The 20,135-nt window shown below is 42.8% G+C and overlaps 1 protein-coding gene across 1 annotated transcript in view; it reads right to left on the reverse strand.

The window, feature by feature from the left end:
* HDAC9 (histone deacetylase 9) overlaps positions 1-20,135 on the reverse strand; it is a 338,697-nt gene that overhangs the window by 40,926 nt on the left and 277,636 nt on the right. Inside the window, exon 22 of the mRNA XM_035130280.2 lies at positions 1,832-1,950. Within this exon, the coding sequence (XP_034986171.2) occupies positions 1,832-1,950 (119 nt within the window). The remainder of the gene's footprint in view (positions 1-1,831; positions 1,951-20,135) is intronic.

The following is a 20,135-nucleotide window of genomic DNA, read 5'->3' on the forward strand; positions in this document are numbered from 1 at the left end:
CCACCTGAAGAAGTGTGCATGCGCACAAAAGCTCTTATTATTATTATTATTACCTATGAGTTGGTCTCTAAGGTACTACTGGAAGGATTTTTTTATTTTTTGTTTCGACTACGTCAGACCAACACGGCTACCTACCTGTAACATCTCCCCACCTTGACCTCCGTAGGATTGCTCCTCCCATTATTATTGTTTCTTATTTACAAAAATGTACAATCCCCAGTCAGAAGATCCTCAAACGAGAGAACCACAAATCAAAACAAGAATAGTAACACAATGACATAACATGAGAATAAAAACTCATCAACAGAAGTCAAAATAGCACCACAGGTAACTAAATCTACTCAGGGTTACAAAGTCTGCCTGAAAACAAACAAACAAACAATTGTATGGCATGAGAATTTGATTTAACTTAATGTGTAGAGATGAAACTGTAATGCAGAAATACAGAACATACCAACCATATGCTCTCTGTTGCCCATAGACCATGGGTAGGCAAAATAAGGCCCGGGGGCCGGATCCGGCCCAATTGCCTTCTAAATCCAGCCTGCGGACGGTCCGGGAATCAGCGTGTTTTTACATGAGTAGAAAGTGTGCTTTGATTTCAAATGCATCTCTGAGTTATTTGTGGGGCATAGGAAATCGTTCACACACACACACACCCCAAATATAGTCCGCCCCTCCCAAAGTCTGAGGGACAGTGAACCGGCCCCCTGCTGATAAGGTTTGCTGACCACTGCCATAGACTAAGCCCATATGTGGAGTCCTTGCATAAGCAGACTCAACCTTTCAGAGGATGAAGCTTCACATATCCAATGGAATGCACAGGTATCATTTTTCTGTCCATTAAAGTGAATGGGTGGAGCAGCTCTATGTACGCATGAGAGCACCTACCCCCTGGCCTATCCTGCTGGATGGGAAGCCACTGGGCATGATCATGGCAATCTTTTATTTCACTGCTGATATGGCTCTCCTCCTCTTTCACTCCTTTATCTTTTTATACAGTGAATATTCATAACGCGTTGTGAGCCACACTGATATTACAGTTTGTCTTATTAAAAATTTAATAACATTTTAGCAGTGGAAAGGAAATGCTGAAATTATTGAGCAGGGCTATAACGTGGCAAAGGGGAATATCTGGATCATGAGCTGCACAAAACATTTCCATTGATATCAACAACTGCTGCGTATGAAGATCAAAGACAGTATATATGGTCTTTATCTGGGGCCTTGGGGAGACCCTTTATGGGGTGTTGCACTAAAAGTCAATATAGGATCTGAAGCAGCAACATATGATCCAGTTTATGCACTATTACGAAATGAGAAAAAAGTGTGTGTGTGTGTTGGCCTTTCTTTCTTTCGAAGTATAGCAATATCCAACTGAGTCAATTATTTACTTAGTCAAGGCAGAAACACAGGATGAGCTCCCCAGAAAAAATTGTGCTAATGTAGTTGGGCCATTTACTGCATCTTTGCTTCAAACCCTTAGCAAGTGAGTCTCCCCAAAGAGCAAAGGCTATTCCTGCTATGATCTCTGACCGCCAGACTCAAAACCAAAAACAAACCAAGCCAAATGAACACCACCATCCCCAAACAAAACTTTTTGTGGTGCTACAAAAGCCAGAACGTTGCTTATGCCCTCGTCATGGGATGCAGGTATATCAGACACTACCGCCTGTCGACTTGTGTGTTGACTTCGCACCTTGCTAACTGCTGCAAAATGGTTACATGAGCATATCAGGCAAAATTTGGGCTAGAATAATTTCCTTGGGTTCTGGGCGGCGGCGGGGGGTGGGTGGAAGGGGAAGAGAGACTTTTAAAAATGCGTACGTACATTTAGCTGTCAGTTTGTACCCGCCTAGAGGAGGGTCGTGGCCTTCCACAGCATCAAAGCCAGCCGATACTAAGACAATGTCGGGCTCGAACTCAGAGGCGATGGGCATAATCACAGTCCTAAAGACAAAGAATAGGCAAGCGGTTATGAACAAGAGGCTTCATTTAAAACGCACTGATTAGCATGATACCATAATTAGCTCTTGTCTAGCTCATCTCCCTCAAAGTCTATTTCCATGTTCTCTCTCTCTCTCTCTCTCTCTCTCTCTCTCTCTCTCTCTCTCTCTCTCTCTCTCTCTCTCCCTCTCTCCTTTCTGGGGATTTTTAATATTATTATTATAAAAAGACCCCCATAATTTGCAGGTACACGCGAGAGCTTCTAATGTTACACCCACATCTGGGCCTGCTTTACCCTCCTGCCTATAAAGGCTGACTCTTCAAGGGAAGTGACTAATGGATTACAAAGAGAACTCTGAAGTCTCAGTGGAAACCGGCATTGCTCCAGTGAGTGCGAACTTGGTGTAAATTTGAACTATAAATTTCTTTGGGGGAAAATGTTTGCTTTTCAAACTTATTTCCCATCCTCTTAACATTTTAAAATGTTTGTCAAGATGGGGGGGGAGGGGGTAACTCTTGTAGAAAGGGTGGGGTGGGGACCCACACAAATTCCCATAATCATATTCAGGTCCCGCTGTCAGGCATTTTCTGAGGTCATGCCTGGTAGGAATTTGGCTACCACAAATCAGGAAAAGCGCCCCCTGCTGGTTTCAGGAAGAAACTTCCGAGGTTTTTCGATTCTCAACTTATTAACTCCTTCGTATCCAGTGTTTTATATCAGCCTCTTCGGTTTGGACCAGCCCTACAAGGTTTAGGTAATGCAGTTTACTTTGGGCAGTGGAATTAAGGGGAAACTGATTTCTGAATGGGGAGACGAGCCTATTTTTAAAGTGTTGGCCATAGCAAAAGGAAAGAGGTGTCCTTTGGCAGCATAACATCTTAGGTTGGCAAGAATTTGGAATCAGTTTGCCAGTGTCAAGTTGAAGGCCTGTCTAAACCAGAAATCTTCACATTGGTATTTCCAAGAGTCTAGCCCTCAGTGACTTGAAAATTCAACGACATATTTAGTAATTTAGCAGGGTGGTCACTTACAAGTCACCCCAAAAAGAGGGTGGATGCCTCAACAGCAACAAAAAAGGACACATATTTGCAGGAAATGTGCATATGTTGATTCATGTATAAATGCAAATTTTTACATAATTTCTATTCTCCAAATAGAAATACTCTATAAGGTCGCATTATAGTGGAAACACTGTGGCCAAGCAGTCTGTAAGACTCAGTCTGCTATAACTGTTGATGGGCTTCCTCGAGGCTCTGGCTCTCCATTCCCAGGACTTGGACCAGACAGCGCTTCAAACAGAGGACTGTCAGCAACATACTTCAATTAGAGGACTGTCCTATGCAGGGTCGTATGAAGGGGTGGGGGGGTTGTGGCCCTCTCCAGGTGTCATCCTTGAGGGGGGGTGACAAAATGGCACACCACAGGTCCTGGCTTGCAGCGTGTCCAAGTCATGCGTCTCTCCTGGGAGTGACGCGGTGGCTCGGGGGCCCAGCACTGCCCGAAATGGCAGCATGGGGCTCGTGTGTGCCAGGCGGACTCTGTGGGCAGCTCACTGCCCTGCCCTCCCTGAGCGGATTGCTGCACCGCACCCCCCTGTGGTGCCCCCGTGTGCGGATTGCCACGGCACCCCCGTGGGTGGCTCACCCCGCCCCCGCCGCTCTGGGTCCCGGAGCAGCTAGCTATGCCCTTGGTCCTATGCAAATTAGGATATATGACAAATTCAGATTGCACCTGCATGGAACTGACTGCAGAACACCAGCTCCACAGCCCAAGAAGCCACATAGGACAGGACTGTCTGAATCTGAGATCTTCTGTTGGCACTAATGATGCAGGGAAGTAGCCCCATACTCCTGAGCAACCTTATGAGAACTGCTGAAATCTTTCAGATGTTTTTTAAACACCATTGCTCATCAACAGACAGCTACAAACCACTCCTGGATCATGGAGTTTCACCAAAGAGACAAAATCTAGGACCTTAGGGAAATACAGTGAGCAAGACCAGGCAATAAGGCAATATTGTGAACAGCAAGTGCAAGGGCAATGTGATAATACTCAAGGTAGACTATCAGAAAGTCATGTCCACAAATTAAATGAGTAAAACTGATTTATGCAGTGTCATCTTTGGAAGTTCCCATCCCACTCCTGTGGCTTCCAAATGGACCATGAAAACTTTTTTTTTTAAAAAAAAATCATCAAGACTTAACTGCATTTTAATTTGATGATGTTGTTCTAATGAATTATTTTGATTTTTTTGTACTATTTTAATGCTGGTTCTTATTTCACCCTATTTTGCTTGGCCTTAAAAGAGGTGGGAGATTCATAAATGGAAATCATTTATGCAAATGACCGTTTATGTAAATGCCAGTTTCCCTCTTCTGCTAGGCATCTTCTTTGAAACATATAAACCAAAGACTGTGGTTCATTCTTCTAACAAGCCAAGGTATTAACTTTTTCCACTCCATAAAACAAGGTTAGGGAACCTGTGGCTCTCCAAAAATTGTTCACATCAGCCCCAGCTAGCACAGCTACTGGTATTGATAAAGGATAATAGGAGTTGTAGTCCAATGATGTCTGCCGTAGAGTTGCACAGGCCTTCTGGAACAGTTTCCTCCTTTCCAAGCAAAGCAGCTCTTCCTGTATTCCAAAAGTATTGCTCAACAACAACAACATGTCTGGAGAGATTCTTTCCCCTGAGTTCTAATACATTCAGTCTGGTGCATTCTGCTGTCTGTAAAGAAGTCACAGGATTGTTTCCAGCCATTGTTAAACCATCTAGCACGCGATCCTTGCTTCTAACACTATGAATGTCAGATGCAAGTCATTCGGGCAGCGAGAGAGGGTTATAAACAAAAACCCAACAACCTTGGAACTTCCCTCACCACTCTGAATTACTCTCATTTATCTTGTATGGGTTTTACAGCACACGGAGCAGAGATGACTGTGAACTGAAAATCGGGGTGATGCTGCCCCAATTTCAGTGAACATGCATAGAGGGGGACACAGCCATGAGGAGGAGATAGGTCTTCACGGAAGGTGAGGGAGAGGAGGCTATTTACAGCTAGTTCCTGGCTCCTACCCCTCCCTTGGCCAGGTTCCTGGTTGCTCATCTGCTGTGTCCACCAGTCTATGAATGCTGTTGTTTAATGCCAAATCAGTATGCAATAATACTTCACTCATCCATGATTTGATTTTGGATGAGGGTGTTGATCTGGTGTATATTACTGAGACCTGGGTGGGCAAACTGGGAGGAAATAATCTGACCCAGCTGTGCTCGCCCAGATACTTGGTACAGGCTGCAGAGATGGAGGGGGATTTGCTGCGGTTCATCTCCTTCACCAGGAAGCCCCCCTGTTTTGAAGCCGGCTGCCAAGGCCTGTACTTGGTGCCGGTCCAAGTAAACTAGGCTTGTTGCTGGTGTACCATCCAACCTGCTTCCCAGCAGCTTCTTTGACTGAGTTGGCTGGCCTCGGGTCTGGTGTTGGGAGGAAACCAGAATGAGAATGACTTCAACATCTGTGTTGAGGACTTCATTGCCTCCATGGGGCTGCCTCAAGTTGTCATCGGTCTGACACACAGGTCAATGCTTGGTGTTTGCTCTAGATGAAGGAAGGAGTGACCTGTAAATGGGCAGGCTAGACGAGGGGCAAAAAACTGGCCCTGACCCCAGCAAAACTGAGGTGGTGTGCCAAGGTGTTGTTGGTCAATTGGCTGCTTTGGATGGGGCCATGCTCCTAATTAAGGAGCAGGTTCGTTGTCTGGGGGTGCTCCTGGATCCATCTTGGTCACTAGTCTCCCAGGTGGCCTCAGTGGCTAGGAGTGCTTTTACCAGCTTCAACTATGGCTATTTCTGGATGGGGTTAACCTGACCACTGTCATCCATGTGCTGGTAGCCTTCAGATTGGATTACAGTAATGCACTCTGTGTGGGGCTGCCCCTGAGGTTGACACAGTAACTGCAGCTAGTGCAGAATGCCAAGACTTGACTGATCACTGGGCCAGAAGATCACCGTCATATTACGGTGCTATTGAAACATTTGCGGCTGGCTATCAATTAGCTACTGAGCTCAGTTCAAGGTGCTGGTACTGGTCTACAGAGCCCTGTACTGCTTGGGGCCAGGATACTGAAAGCAGCATCTTGCCCTTTATATACCCAACTGATTACTGTGCTCTGCAGGATGCCATCTCGTAAAGAGGTCCCTTCTGCACAATGTTGGAAATGGGTCTTCAGTGCTCGTCTCCCTTCTTGTGTTTCTCACTATTGATAATCTGGTGAAAGAGGCATGTCTTTTGTTTATGTAACTCCATAAAGCAGCAGGTACATGAATCATCTACATATTAATTTCAGCGGAAGAATAATCCACAATATATGATTTCAGTTTGGAAAATGGGGGGGGGGGACTAAATCACAGTTTATGCCTGATGGACCAAAGCAAATGAGCCAAACCTGGAATTAAAGTTTTGCCAAGCTGAAAAATGCATGGCTGTTTAAAAGAGGAAGGACAATGGGATGATCTGATCATGCATTTGCATTTTAGTTTGAGATACTGAGATACACGTTTTTCAGAACAGAAAAAACTTAATGGTTATAGTACTGAATCCATTTCCATGGCAATAAGTTCACTTCAAAAATTATTCTCACTTATAGTTCATGTCTTCTAACTTAATATTATTTTACTCCAACAGCAATCACAAAACTAGTATACCAGCTTGCTATGTTAGACAATCTATTCTGCAAAATCACTTCCAGCATTAACCAAAAGAAATGTAACTCGGCTGGACAAAAACAATATTGTTTAAGCTTAAGATCTCTTCTTCTCCATACCATAGATGCTGAAATCTTGCCTTTGGGATATCTGAGTTGCCTGCGCACCTTATCAGAGCTCACCAATCTCACCAACCAAGAGTTGAAATGAGTTTCTAAAAGTATATTTGGTCGTTCATCTGACCGCCTGGTTTTTAATCATTCTCACTGCAGCGCTTTCATAACTAGCCTTTCCCATTGCTCAATAATCTTTCAACTGGAAAGAATTTGGAAGTTGCGTCATGGATTGATTCCTTCTACGAATCAATGTTTTGTGGCTGTCCTTTTTCTTCTGGAAAAGGCTAAGTAGAAAAATGAAGAAGCTGAAAATAATGACATGGAAATTTCTTTCCATTTATAAAGGAATCTCTCTGATCTAAGTCAGGAAGATGTTGACATTAGAGATTGCAGCAGCATCCAGTACTGTTGGCCCTCCTGAGTCTCAGCAGAGCTGTGAACTTCTCACTGAAACGATGACACATTTCCCCCAAGACAAAAACATTAAATTGGTACATTCTTTTCAAAACATCCATTTAAAAGGGCCAGCAGGACTTTAGACACTAGTTAAGAACAGACCACAGACAATGTGAATTCATAATACCCCAAGTGCCAGGAGAGCTGATGTGCTGAATTCTTCAGGGTAATTATAAAGAGATACAGCAGAGGTTCCAGACTTCAATCTTTCAGGAACAAACTCTGGGATAACTCTAGACATTATATGTGCCTTTTTAGTATAACTTAAACTTGTTTTCATTAAGAGCTTTGTGACAAAATTAATTAATTAATTATCAAGGTAATGCCTGAAACGAAATGTAGAAATTGTATGTGTGCAAAGATTTGCATGTACAACCAGGACCTTGCAGTATCCTAAATGAAGACACACACACACACACACACACACACACACACACACACACACGACTCTTTTAGAGCTTAGAGGGAGTTCTGGATGGAACTGCAGCCTTAGTTTTAAAAGCTACCGACCTTCCGACTGGTCGAGCATCCTCAAGATTACAAGTTATTTATGATCTTCATCCAAAGGTCACAGGGTGATTCACAACATAAAAATACAAAATGAGAACACAAAATACACAACGTATAGTTGACTAAAGTAATTTGGAGGCTTGATTCAGCTTCATGTGCTCTGCTTATATTGTGTGTGTTTACTCTGGACAGCTCCTGCTTATATAGAAAATTCCCTTGTCATTGATAGGAAGCTCTGGGACATTTCACAGCAAGCTTTGTGAGACATCACAGTAGGGCAAAGAGAACCGCCCTGAAGAATTGCATGGGCCAGGAACAACGTAATATGTAGGCCAGCCCTTTGTCCCAGAAGTTCCCCCAAAGCTAGAAAGCCTAAAACGAGGTGATTTTGCACAAATAATACAATGTCAAGATTTTGCACAGCGTCAGAGATGGTTCAAAACATTCTGGAATCCAAGGTAGAAACATCCAAAATGGTTCTTCCAATGATGATAAACCTTATCCACATGAAAAGCTCTTCCCTATATAAAGGGGCAGTAGCATCCATGACAGATGGCCACCCAACCTCCGCTTAGAAACCTCCCACCTTCTGTGGGAGCCCGTTCCACTGTCAAAACAGCTCTTACTGTCAGAAAGTTCTTTCTGATGTTTAGTTGGAATCTCCTTTATTGTAACTTGAAGCCATTCCATGTGACAGCCCTTTAGATATTTGAAGATGGCTGTCACAGCTCCTCTCAGTCTCCTCTTATCCAGGCTAAACATACCCAGCTCTCTCAACTGTTCCTCATAAGGGTTGGTTTCTAGATCCTTGATAATCTTGGTTGCCCTCCTCTGCGCATGTTCCAGCTTGCCCATATCCCTCTTGAATTGTTGCTCTGAAATGACTCCCATGCTGTGCACCTGGTCCTTTAGGGGCACATTTACCCCATTCAGGACCAGGGAATTCCCCACACCTGTCCATCCCCTTTCCTCCAGAAACAGTCCTCCTGTCTTTTGGGGATTCAACCTCAATCTGCTGAACACCATCCAAAGAACGCTTTGGATAAACTGGAGAGCAGATTTCAGAACAGCCCAAACAACGTCAGTGAATGTTCTGCAGCGCTTGTGTGACTTTAGTCTTTTTATCTTTTACTTCACTCTTCTCTTGTGTGCAATCATTTAATTTATAAGGAATCTGTGGTGCCTGTGTTAATCTTGATTGCAGTTTTTTTTGGGGGGGTGAGTTCTTTACTAGGTGCATATATAATGCAAGAAAGTAAAAAAGAAAGGAAGAAATTATTCCTTCCCAATTGTCATATAAAGTATGCAAACAATATCCTATTAGGTTTCATTTCATATTCGGTTCTGAATCTTACTTTCCCCAACTCCCCCTTTGATTTTCATCCTCCCCCCCCCCCACCTTCTGCTTGCTTTCATCCTTGCTCTTACTATGAAATCACATCCATATGATTTAAATTAGAACAGTTCAGTTTCACAGGAACAAAGCTGCAACTAGGAGCATGATGTGCCGTAGAAGATGGCTCCCCTTAATGGTAGTTTTGACCTTGTTAACAAGTATGTGTGCTTCTTCACACGGAAAGCCAAATAAAGAAAGACGTGTGCTAGGGCCAGTTCTGCTTCTATTAGCTATTTTGCCTTTGAGCTACATATCTACCATTTTTTTTCCTGAGAGGTTTCCCCTTATCCCCTTTTTGCTCTTTCATGCTCATTGCAATCAGGAAAGCAAAAACATATACTTTTCTTTTATCTCCTCTGTCACCCCTCCCAACACCTCTAGTAATCTTTGAGAGTTCAATCTATGAATGATTTTCTTTTTTAATCCCAATGCTTCCAAATTATTGTTTTACTAGAAGATCCTATGTTCAGCTTTTCAGCGATGAAATGTTTTCTATCTGCTAATGCTGAATAAATCCCAGAGTGGAAAATGACTAATGCTACATTTACGCCATATGTTTAAAGCACATTTCAAGTACACACACACACACACACCTGGCAAAGAATCCTGGGAACTGTTGTTTGTGGATGGTGCGAAGGGTAAGCTACGGTCCTCAGGGTTCTTTGGTGGATTGCGCTTTCAATCTATGGTATATAGGCAGCCTAATTTAATCTACCATCTTTGAGAGAACCTCGTTTCATGGTTCCCTCGTTTTCTTCTTGATCTTGAACAGTCTGACCCTGAGATTGGCTGCAGAAACAAAAAAACTGCCAGACCTGACCCGCAGCGAAGGAGGCATGCTTGCATACCCTTGCATACCACAGCATTTCCAAGCCACAATATCCTGACAGCTGTCCAACAAGCTGGAGCCAAAACGTGCCACAGAAACCTCTAATGCCACAGGAGTTGCTGCTGCAGAATATTGTAGGGGAAATTATGATGTCCTTGCCTAGAAAGGGGCTCTCTGGATCACAACCTAGATAACCAGTCCCCATATTTATAAGTGGCTCTTTTGCCCGCGCAGCACTGCCTGCCCAGGAGATTCACTGTGGAGTTGGGGGATCCAGTTCACGCAACAAGCCTCTCGGCTTGCAAGTGCTCCCCTACTGCCTACTTCAGCAAAGGAAACAACTTTTTCACATGCACAACACTTTAACACCCATAGAGCTTTTCCCTTGGCTGAAAAGAGCAGCACACACATGCAGATATACAGTTGGTGCACTGGAAGCCACATAGTGCTTCAGATCAGCTCAAATGTATGCAATCCAATATCTTATATGTCTCCTTTTGGGAGGTGATTTCCTCTGTAATAGCGGGTAACAGGAGTGTTCTATTTCCACCCATTCCAGCTGAATGGCTGGATCATGGACAATGTGTTTAAGGTTGGTGTGACCATGTCATCATTTCCGTAAGTTAACACAGAAGCATCTTTTATGCTGGATGCACACTACAAATAAGGATTTACTTATGCGGGTAAGTCCTTAGTGAGGCGAAAGAGAGGGATGAGTTAACCTGAGGAGCATGGGATAGAATGACCCTCAATGGTGCAAAAAACCCAATGCAGCTGAGATTTCCTCAGCGGCAAGTAAAACGACTCCCTGAAAAGAGTGGCTCGGACAGTTTCATACCTATTTCATTTGCTGATTGGTGAGCAAACAATCGCAAGCAGTTCTGTGCCATCATGAACCATTGAACATTTATTCTGGAAAAGCTAAGCTTTGTTCGCTCACTTTTTACGAGGCACCCTCATGACGCTATGAGAAAACCACCCTCCTTCCCATGTGTTCACCCCTCCAGTGTGTTGCACGCCCTCCCCCTAAGCTTAGAAGAAGAATAATCTGACTTCTTAAAAACACAATGGAAAAGCTGTGCAATCTCCACAGGTGTAGATGAGCCATCCCACACAGCTGTTCAATAGCTTTCTCACATAGCTGCCAAGTTATCCCTTTTTAAAAGGGATTTTCCCTTATGCTGAATAGGCTTCCTCGCGAGAAAAGGGAAAACTTGGCAGCTATGCTTTCTCAGCTGATCATGGCTGGTACAGATTGCTCTGGTCACTTCCTTCCTTATGATCTGTCCCTCCTCTCTAGATATCTTTTGCTTAAACCAGGTATGGCCAAACTTGGCAACTCCCATCATCCCTACAACTACAAACTACAACTCCCATCATCCCTAGCTAACAGGACCAGTGGTCAGGGATGATGGGAACTGTAGTCCCAAAACATCTGGAGGGCCAAGTTTGGCCATGCCTTACTTAAACCTTCCCTTTTGCAAACAACAACAACAACAACAACAACAACAACAACAACAACAACAACAACACCCAACAACATCCATTTCTGCTCTACCCTCTAAGTTGCAGCCACAGGGAGAGGAGCACAATCATGGTTCAAATTGCAGTGAGGTGTGAGGGTGTGTTTAACCCTATTCTGCCATCATGCCATGGTGCTGCCAAACACACCAATCTCAGCCTATGTTTGAGTCTGGGGAAAGGGGAAATGTCCTCCTTGTTAGTGAGAACCGTTTGGATTCTAGAGCCCTAGAAGCAGAGTTGCTGTTCTGTTTTCAGCTTGAAGCAAAATGATTAGAAGAGCTAAATTGTCATGGCTGGCAACACCCTCAGTGTTCGTTCCCCAAGGAAAAGTCTTATAAACTTCAGTGTTTCTTATGCACCTTTGAGGTTTCCCCACTCCTTTGTTTGCAAATGCTTATTAAAGCAACAGTGGAAGAGGAAGTAGCACTTGGCACATTATGAAGCCAACTGGTTTCTGAACTAAAACACAGTGATGCTTGTTTGGTGGACACGGCACAATAATCCACTTTTTAGAAGAAGGGTAGATATAATCTACCTCCACTGCAGGGACTCCTCACAGGAACTCCTCCTATGTTTCCAGAACACCTTGCATTCACTCATATTTCCCTAAACTAAGATACTACACCAGATATAGGAGAAGCAACCCTTTAGGGCATCAGGCCTCACTCTAAGGGTTTCCTCTTGAATTTGCACTTCAGAGAAGCATTAAGAATCCATTCTATTTGCAACGCACCTTAAACTTCGGTATCTTTCTTTCCCCTCAAAGGTGATTAAATAGCCAATTTTTTTGCCAGAATCCCAACCTCAAAAACAAATGGAAAGGCTTCCTTCACAAATCGAGTGCAAACAAAATGTTTTGAAAACTAATCACTTGGGTTTTTTTCATGGGAGGGTTTTTTAAAAAATGTTTTTTAAAGTAGAAATCTGACTTCTGTGTTGTAAGGAATGTCCACACATAGCACAGTGAAATTCAACACTGGTAAATGATCCGACTACCTCAAAGTGAAGTTTTTGCCTTCCTACAGTGGCCTTTCACCCTGCCCTTTCCTCCAATCTGAGGAGAGCTGATGTTGATGGAACATATAATGGCTCCTTTCCTGTGTAGTAAAGTCAGCAATAAAGCTTAGTAATTAAGGTGACCGGGGAGGCCCGGCCCAGCAGGCCAGTGGTGTGGCGAACACTTTTAGAACTTCAAACAATATCAAAGTCATTGAGGAATGGGCCTAGTTCAGGACTGGTTTGAATTAAGCCTCACTTCCACACGCACTTTTCAAATCCAAGCTCAAACAAGAAAGCCAAGGCCTTCTGGATTTCATTAGAGCCAATTATCTTATCTGTTTCATCTCAGGCCTGACCCTAAGGCTGGCAAACAGCTATTCAGTGCATTTGGTTGTTTGAGAAAGCCTCCAGCCAGCCAATGGCCTAAGGTACTGATAATTAAAACATTGTTGCCCCCTGCCTCTTGTGATTAAATATTTTCAAGCTTTTGTAAATAATTTTCCCATTCTTTGCCCCAAGCCTCAAAGGTCCAATACACCCAGCAATTTACTGAGCTTGTCAAGAAAATACCACTGGAAATAAGGCTATAATAGAAAGGGAGGGGAAAGGGGAAACACACACACACAAACACAGACACACACACATACCCCAACATTCGGATTGTACTTCAGATTGAAAGTGTTGTTTGATGCATTAGCAAAATGTGCATAGGAAGTCTGGTATAGTTTTCTCCCCCCCCCATGCCCCCAATAATATTTTTATTTTGAAATCAGGCCAAGGATTCCATATCTATGAGGTCACTGGAGGAAATGTGGCATGTGAATGTACCAAATAAATAAAATAATGAAGAAATATGCAGAGTATCTTAATTCAACAATAAGGAAGGAGTAGATCAATAGTATTTTAAATAAACAAACAAACAAACAACCTACATCGGATTCATTATTTTAGGTTCTCCAGAACTGATAAATAAATAAATAAATAAATAAATAAATAAATAAATAAGGGGTGTCTATTTTATTTATCTACATTCTCCAGATAAAAAGACAAAAGAGCATGGAAAAGAAAAACCAAGGAAGAAGGGGGTGGGGGAAGGAAGGAAGGAAGGAAGGAAGGAAGGAAGGAAGGAAGGAAGGAAAATATTAATCAGATTGTTCCTATCACAACATGTAACAAAACTGTAACATGTAACAAAACTGTGTTCTGGACCTTATCACTCCAATAATGGACAAACATGCTGCACTTCTGCATAAATGAGTCATTTGCTGCGTTCCCTCTCTTACTCTTTTAATATTAGCAATTTTAACCATATAAAACCAATCTTCAGTGGTTGACAGATTCATCAGTAAATGTGCAGCCATTTCCCCATTATCGAAGGTTTTACACTTCCACTTAGCCTAGAGCATAGCTGCCAAATTATCCCTTTTTTAAGGGAAATTCCCTTATGCTGAATAGGCTTCCTCGTGAGAAAAGGGAAAACTTGGCAGCTATGGCCTAGAGATCCACAGGCAGCTCATAGCCAGGGATAATTTCATTTACTATCAAAACCCAATAGTTTCTTATTTGGGGATAGGACCTTATATGAAATAAGATAGCACAAGCTGCATCCTATGTCTAACAGTTGACTTTCCCATTGATGTATATCCATCTTAATCTCTGTGGCGTTAAACACCACCAGAAAATCAACTTCTTTTTTCCTCTGTAAAGTATTGGAAACATCTTGTTTGTGAGATGTTTGTATTCATCTCATTTTCTCATTATCCCAGTATCTTATAGTTTCTAGATAATCTAGAATTTTATATAGTTGACTCAAGATTCCTTTAACTGGCTTACCAGTCAGTATCATCTCAAACTGTGTGCTGTCCCTCAATGAACTAAGCTTAGCAATTATAGAAGACACTATGTAAATACTGGGGAAATGGAATATAGGAAATGTATGTTTCACCATCACCAATAATTTGCCTGCAGATCTTTGTTAGACCATTTCCCAATAAATTTCTGGTCTCAATTAGACTGCAATCTCCCCAAATTTGTAATAATAATAATAATAATAATAATATATATATATATATTATTATTATTATTATTATTATTATTATTATTATTATTATTTATACCCCGCCCATCTGGCCGGGTTCCCCCAGCCACTTTGGGCGGCTTCCAACAAAACATTAAAATACAGAAAATTTCCTAATACCCATTTATCTGCCAATTCCTTATTGTAATGAATATCTGATGTCATTTTAAGTTTGAATTGATTTATTGCATAATAGTTTTCACGAACTTCCTTAATGCTGTGAATTTCCAACATATTCAAGCTCTGGAGAGTAATGAACTCATGCCAGCTCTAGAATGGATTCTAAATTATCTGTGCTTTAATCTTCTGTCGTTATTGGATGTGGCACCATAGGAAACATGGTTTGGGAAGTACTTAAGTTCAAGGAGAAAAAAATTCAGGGCAGCACCATGAGGTCTGGAAACCAAAGAATTGTGTGTGAAGGTGAAAGCAAAGCCTCAAAATGAATTTTTTGTGAAATAATAGTGTGTCCAACACATTCAACTGTTCTGTGTTCCACAGTTGCTTGAAACAACAAACCAAATGAAGTGCCACGGTAATAGGACTCAGCTATACAGCTGCAAATAAAACATTTTGAATGTGCTGTAAAGTGCAATGTACAATTGCGTGTGTAGACCCTTTAAAGGTAAAGGTAAAGGGGCCCCTGACCATCAGGTCCAGTCGTGTCCGACTCTGGGGTTGCGGCGCTCATCTCGCTCTATAGGCCGAGGGAGCTGGCGTTTGTCCGCAGACAGCTTCCGGGTCATGTGGCCAGCATGACAAAGCTGCTTCTGGCGAACCAGAGCAGCACACTGAAACGCCGTTTACCTTCCCGCCGGAGCGGTCCCTATTTATCTACTTGCACTTTGATGTGCTTTCGAACTGCTAGGTGGGCAGGAGCTGGGACCAAGCAACGGGAGCTCACCCCATTGCAGGGATTCGAACCGCCGACCTTCTGATCAGCAAGCCCTAGACTCTGTGGATTAACCCACAGTGCCACCTGGGTCCCTGCGTGTAGACCCTTTAACCACCCCAAAATAAATTCAGACAAGACTCAAATTTTGGTTTGGTTTTTGGCAGAATTTAGACCACAACTTTATTGATTACAATCAAGTGAGTGGTTGCATAAGCTCTGGTTCAACTAGCTCCCTGCACTGTTGCAGGTAGCGCTGACCCAGGGCACACCATAGGTCAGCCTTGGGTGAACACCCAGCACAAACAGGGTCAAGCCAGTCCACCAGCCAGATATCCCCTGGACTCAAGCTCAGGGCAGAACCCCTCTCAGGGTTGACCAACCAAAGAGTCCCTGGATCCCTTTAATGGAATACCCATCACGCAGGGATGGCGAGAGCATTCTGTCACCCCATCACCTGAACCAGAGCCTATCCGCAACCTTACAAGTTGTGACAATTTGCTACGCAGCAGGCAAACCCCAAATGGCACCAGCCAATCAGCCAAGTGGGGGAAATCCTGCCATGCCCCTGTCCCAGCGACAGACGGCACACAATAGCTTAGCAAAGTCATGCGTGCAAGCCCTAAATATAGGGAGAAGTGGGCGTGTGTTCTGATGCTCTGGCCTAAAAGAGGAAGCTCAGGGACACATGCATGGGCTTAAATAGAGGTCCCTCGATAGAATTTAGCTGGCATCCCATTGGTTGCCAGGTCACACCGCAACACGTGCCCTCTTGTTAGGGAGGACCCGATTTGAGACACTAGACTAGACAGATACTGTGAGCTATAACAAATTCAATGCATTTTTCAAAATGATTTTTTTAAAAAAGCATTTTCACAACATTTTAAACATGTATGTAGACTCCATCTAAGTGGAACAAAATCCCTTTACCACTGAAGAAGGTGAAACAACCTAATCCATAATCTGTTTTAAGCATCACATGAGGTTTTCCATTTTATGGTTTTGCTTCAAGAATTTGAGGAACGTGGAGGGATGTTTTAGGACTGAGGTGAAACTATGAAGCTCCCTTGTTATTTTTGCTGTTGGCTGCTGCATGTTGTTTAAGAAATTTTGTTATATTTAAAATATGGAAATGTGGTTTATGGATGTTATTCTCTCTTTGTTTTGCTGTGTTCTTATGAAATCGTTACTATCTTGTTGTTTGACTATGTCACTATGAAATCAATATTGCTACATTATTATGAAACTCTTTTTGTAGTGTTTGTTTGAAACGCATCCCTGTTTCTTTGTTGCAAGCTGCTTTGAGCATGATTGTGTGTGTGTGTGTGTGTGTGTGTGTGTGTGTGTGTGTGTAAAAGACACATGCAAATAAAATGAATGAATGAATGAATGAATGAATGAATAAGTTCCCCAATCATATTCCATGCAGCTGTGTAAAACTGTGCCACCTATTTGGTATCACATATGGAACTCATGTTAGATGGCACAGTTTTTTCTGCCTCCTCAAAACCCCCTTAAATTTGTCATTTGAAGAAGTGCTCTGATCCCATTGCTTTGGCCTCAGACAGGGTAGCCAACAGAGTACCTTCCAGAAGCTTTTTCATTTCATTTATTAATTGCTTCCCAGAAAACATATTGAAGCGATTTAACTATTAAAACATCAACAATGAAAACAATGTCATGAATAAAAACAATTTGAAATCCAACACAGATACAGACTGAGCTAAAACTGCCCCAAACAGCACAGCCAATGATCAGCGATGGAGGAAGTTGGGATCCAGCAACTATGTTGGCTTCTCCTAATTTAGGATTAGCCAGTTCAATGGTAGCTCTCTTAAACTTGTTTTGCTTCAACCTCTTCTAGTGTTTCACACATTTATGATATTTATCCATTTTTATTCTACCTTTTCTTCCAAGGACCTCAAGGTGGAGTACATGGTTCCCTCTCCCCTTATGTATTCCCCACAACATCCCTGTAAGGTAAGTGAGGCTGAGAGGCAGTGACTGGCCCAAGGACACCTAGTGAGCTTCATGGCTGAGTGGGAATTTGAACCCTGCTCTCCCAGACCTTAGTCCAGCACTCTAACTGTTATGCCATACTGGATGGAGATAGGTTTGTTCTTAACCCCTTTGCATGATACTCACATGCTTAAATTTATAACCGAATGCAGCGCAATCAAGATCTAGTTATATTTTTAAGCACTTGGGACATATGCACCAGCAATGGGTGTGTGGATCTTCAAGCAGAAGGGAATTAAAGAACCTTTTAATGAGGGTGAAAGAGGAGAGCGCAAATTATGGTCTGAAGCTCAACATCAAAAAAACCAAGATCATGGCCACTGGTCCCATCACCTCCTGGCAAATAGAAGGGGAAGAAATGGAGGCAGTGAGAGATTTTACTTTCTTGGGCTCCTTGATCGCTGCAGATGGTGACAACAGTCACAAAATTAAAAGACGTCTGCTTCTTGGGAGAAAAGCAATGACAAACCTAGACAGCATCTTAAAAAGCAGAGACATCACCTTGCCGACAAAGGTCCATATAGTTAAAGCTATGGTTTTCCCAGTAGTGATGTATGGAAGTGAGAGCAGGACCATAAAGAAGGCTGATCACCGAAGAATTGATGCTTTTGAATTATGGTGCTGGGGCAGACTCTTGAGAGTCCCATGGACTGCAAGAAGATCAAACCTATCCATTCTGAAGGAAATCAGCCCTGAGTGCTCACTGGAAGGACAGATCCTGAAGCTGAGGCTCCAATACTTTGGCCACCTCATGAGAAGAGAAGGCTCCCTGGAAAAGACCCTGATGTTGGGAAAGACTGAGGGCACAAGGAGAAGGGGACGACAGAGGACGAGATGGTTGGACAGTGTTCTCGAAGCTACGAACATGAGTTTGACCAAACTGCGGGAGGCAGTGGAAGACAGGAGTGCCTGGCGTGCTCTGGTCCATGGGGTCACAAAGAGTCGTACACGAATAAACGACTAAACAACAACAACAAACAAGCCTCCTTAATTCAACACAGTAGCTATAATTTGAACTGAGGTTTGAAAAGAGATTGCCTTCCCAAGGGAGGGCTGAATATTCAGAGGATGTTGGAGAAGAAGGGGGAGTTCTGAGGCAGGTAAGGAGGGAGAGTGAAAAACCAAGGTGCTGTAAGGTTAGAAACATAGGTAAAAAGGTAAAGGACCCCTGGACGGTTAAGTCCAGTCAAAGGCGACTATGGAGTTGCGGCGCTCATCTCGCTTTCAGGCCAAGGGAGCCGCCGTTTCTCCACAGACAGCCTTCCGGGTCATGTAGCCAGCATGATTAAGACGCTTTTGGCGCAATGGGACACTGTGACTGTTGTGGGGATTTGAACCGCTGACCTTCCGATCAGCAAGTCCAAGAGGCCCAGTGGTTTAGACCACAGCACCACCCGCATCTCTTTTAGAAACATAGGTGTCAGACCAATAGTCCCGTAGCGCCAGAAGCCATATACACTCTGCTGCTGCTGGGAATTGCAAGTAGGGTGAGTGCTATTGCGACCATGTCCTGCTTTTGGGCTTCACGGAAGCATCTGCTTAGATAAATGAGTGTAAAACAGCCAGGCTGTTCTTAGCATCTTAGGCATTATATATGCTGACTAGCAGCAACTGTTCGTCATTTCAGAAAGGAGTGTTTCTGAGCCCTACCTGGACAACCACTGAGTCACCGACCAGGCCACTTGACCCTCTTCTAGTTACTTTGTGGGATTCAAAGACACCTGCCTTGGCACCTGAAACTTTAAGATGAGCATTATCTCCTCCTAAAGAGTTTGCAGACAGGCAGACCTGCTAACAGTACCTCTACTTTGTCCTGATAGGGTGTGTTTACATATTAATAGGCAGAAACACATTTATACAGCTGCATCCACACTGTGACATTAAAAAAATATATTTTAAGAAAAATTAAGAAGAATAGGCAGAGATGGTCTCATTAGCTAAGCTACATAAAACAGATATTTAAAAGAAGCATGTGGCTAACCTGGTTTCTGCTACTTTGGATATGACCCTTCCTTCTCATTCTGGAAAATGAGACCTTAATAAAATATCCACCAAAGGAAAGCAGTTAAACAATACATATAAAGCACCAGGGTGCAAATGCTGTAATGATGTTAACTTCTAGAAGGGTTGCATCAAAGACCCAAATGCTTACACAATTATGCATTAGAACTGGGCTGGACAACTAAAACATACTGGGCACTGGCACAGGAAAGTGTGCCAATTGTAGATATTATTTTCAGCAACCTCAGTATAGATAATCAAGAGTATACACTGAGTAATTTCCCCAACTAAACTGTCCAATTCAGCTTCTCTCAACCTGTCATTTTTACAAACTTAAGTTTACTTCTCCACTTTTATTATTATTAATAATAATTTTATTATTTGTGCCCTGCCCATTGACTGGGCTGTCCCAGCAACTCAGGGCAGCTTCCAACATAAATAGAAACATCAGTCTGAAATTGTATACTATTTTTAAGCCCTCACCAAAGTGTGTCAGGACTTTACTGTGGATTTCACCAAACATGCCCATGTTTGCTTGTGATTTTGCCTAATTGACGCATTTCTACAAGCAGTTCCCCTTAGCAGAATGCATTTTTAACTTTATGTTCATTAATTTTTGCATTTTAAGCACCATATGCCTATTAATGTATACATTTTGGGGGGTTT

This window comes from Zootoca vivipara, chromosome 12 (assembly GCF_963506605.1).
Source record: "Zootoca vivipara chromosome 12, rZooViv1.1, whole genome shotgun sequence".
In the NCBI taxonomy this organism is placed as follows: domain Eukaryota; kingdom Metazoa; phylum Chordata; class Lepidosauria; order Squamata; family Lacertidae; genus Zootoca; species Zootoca vivipara.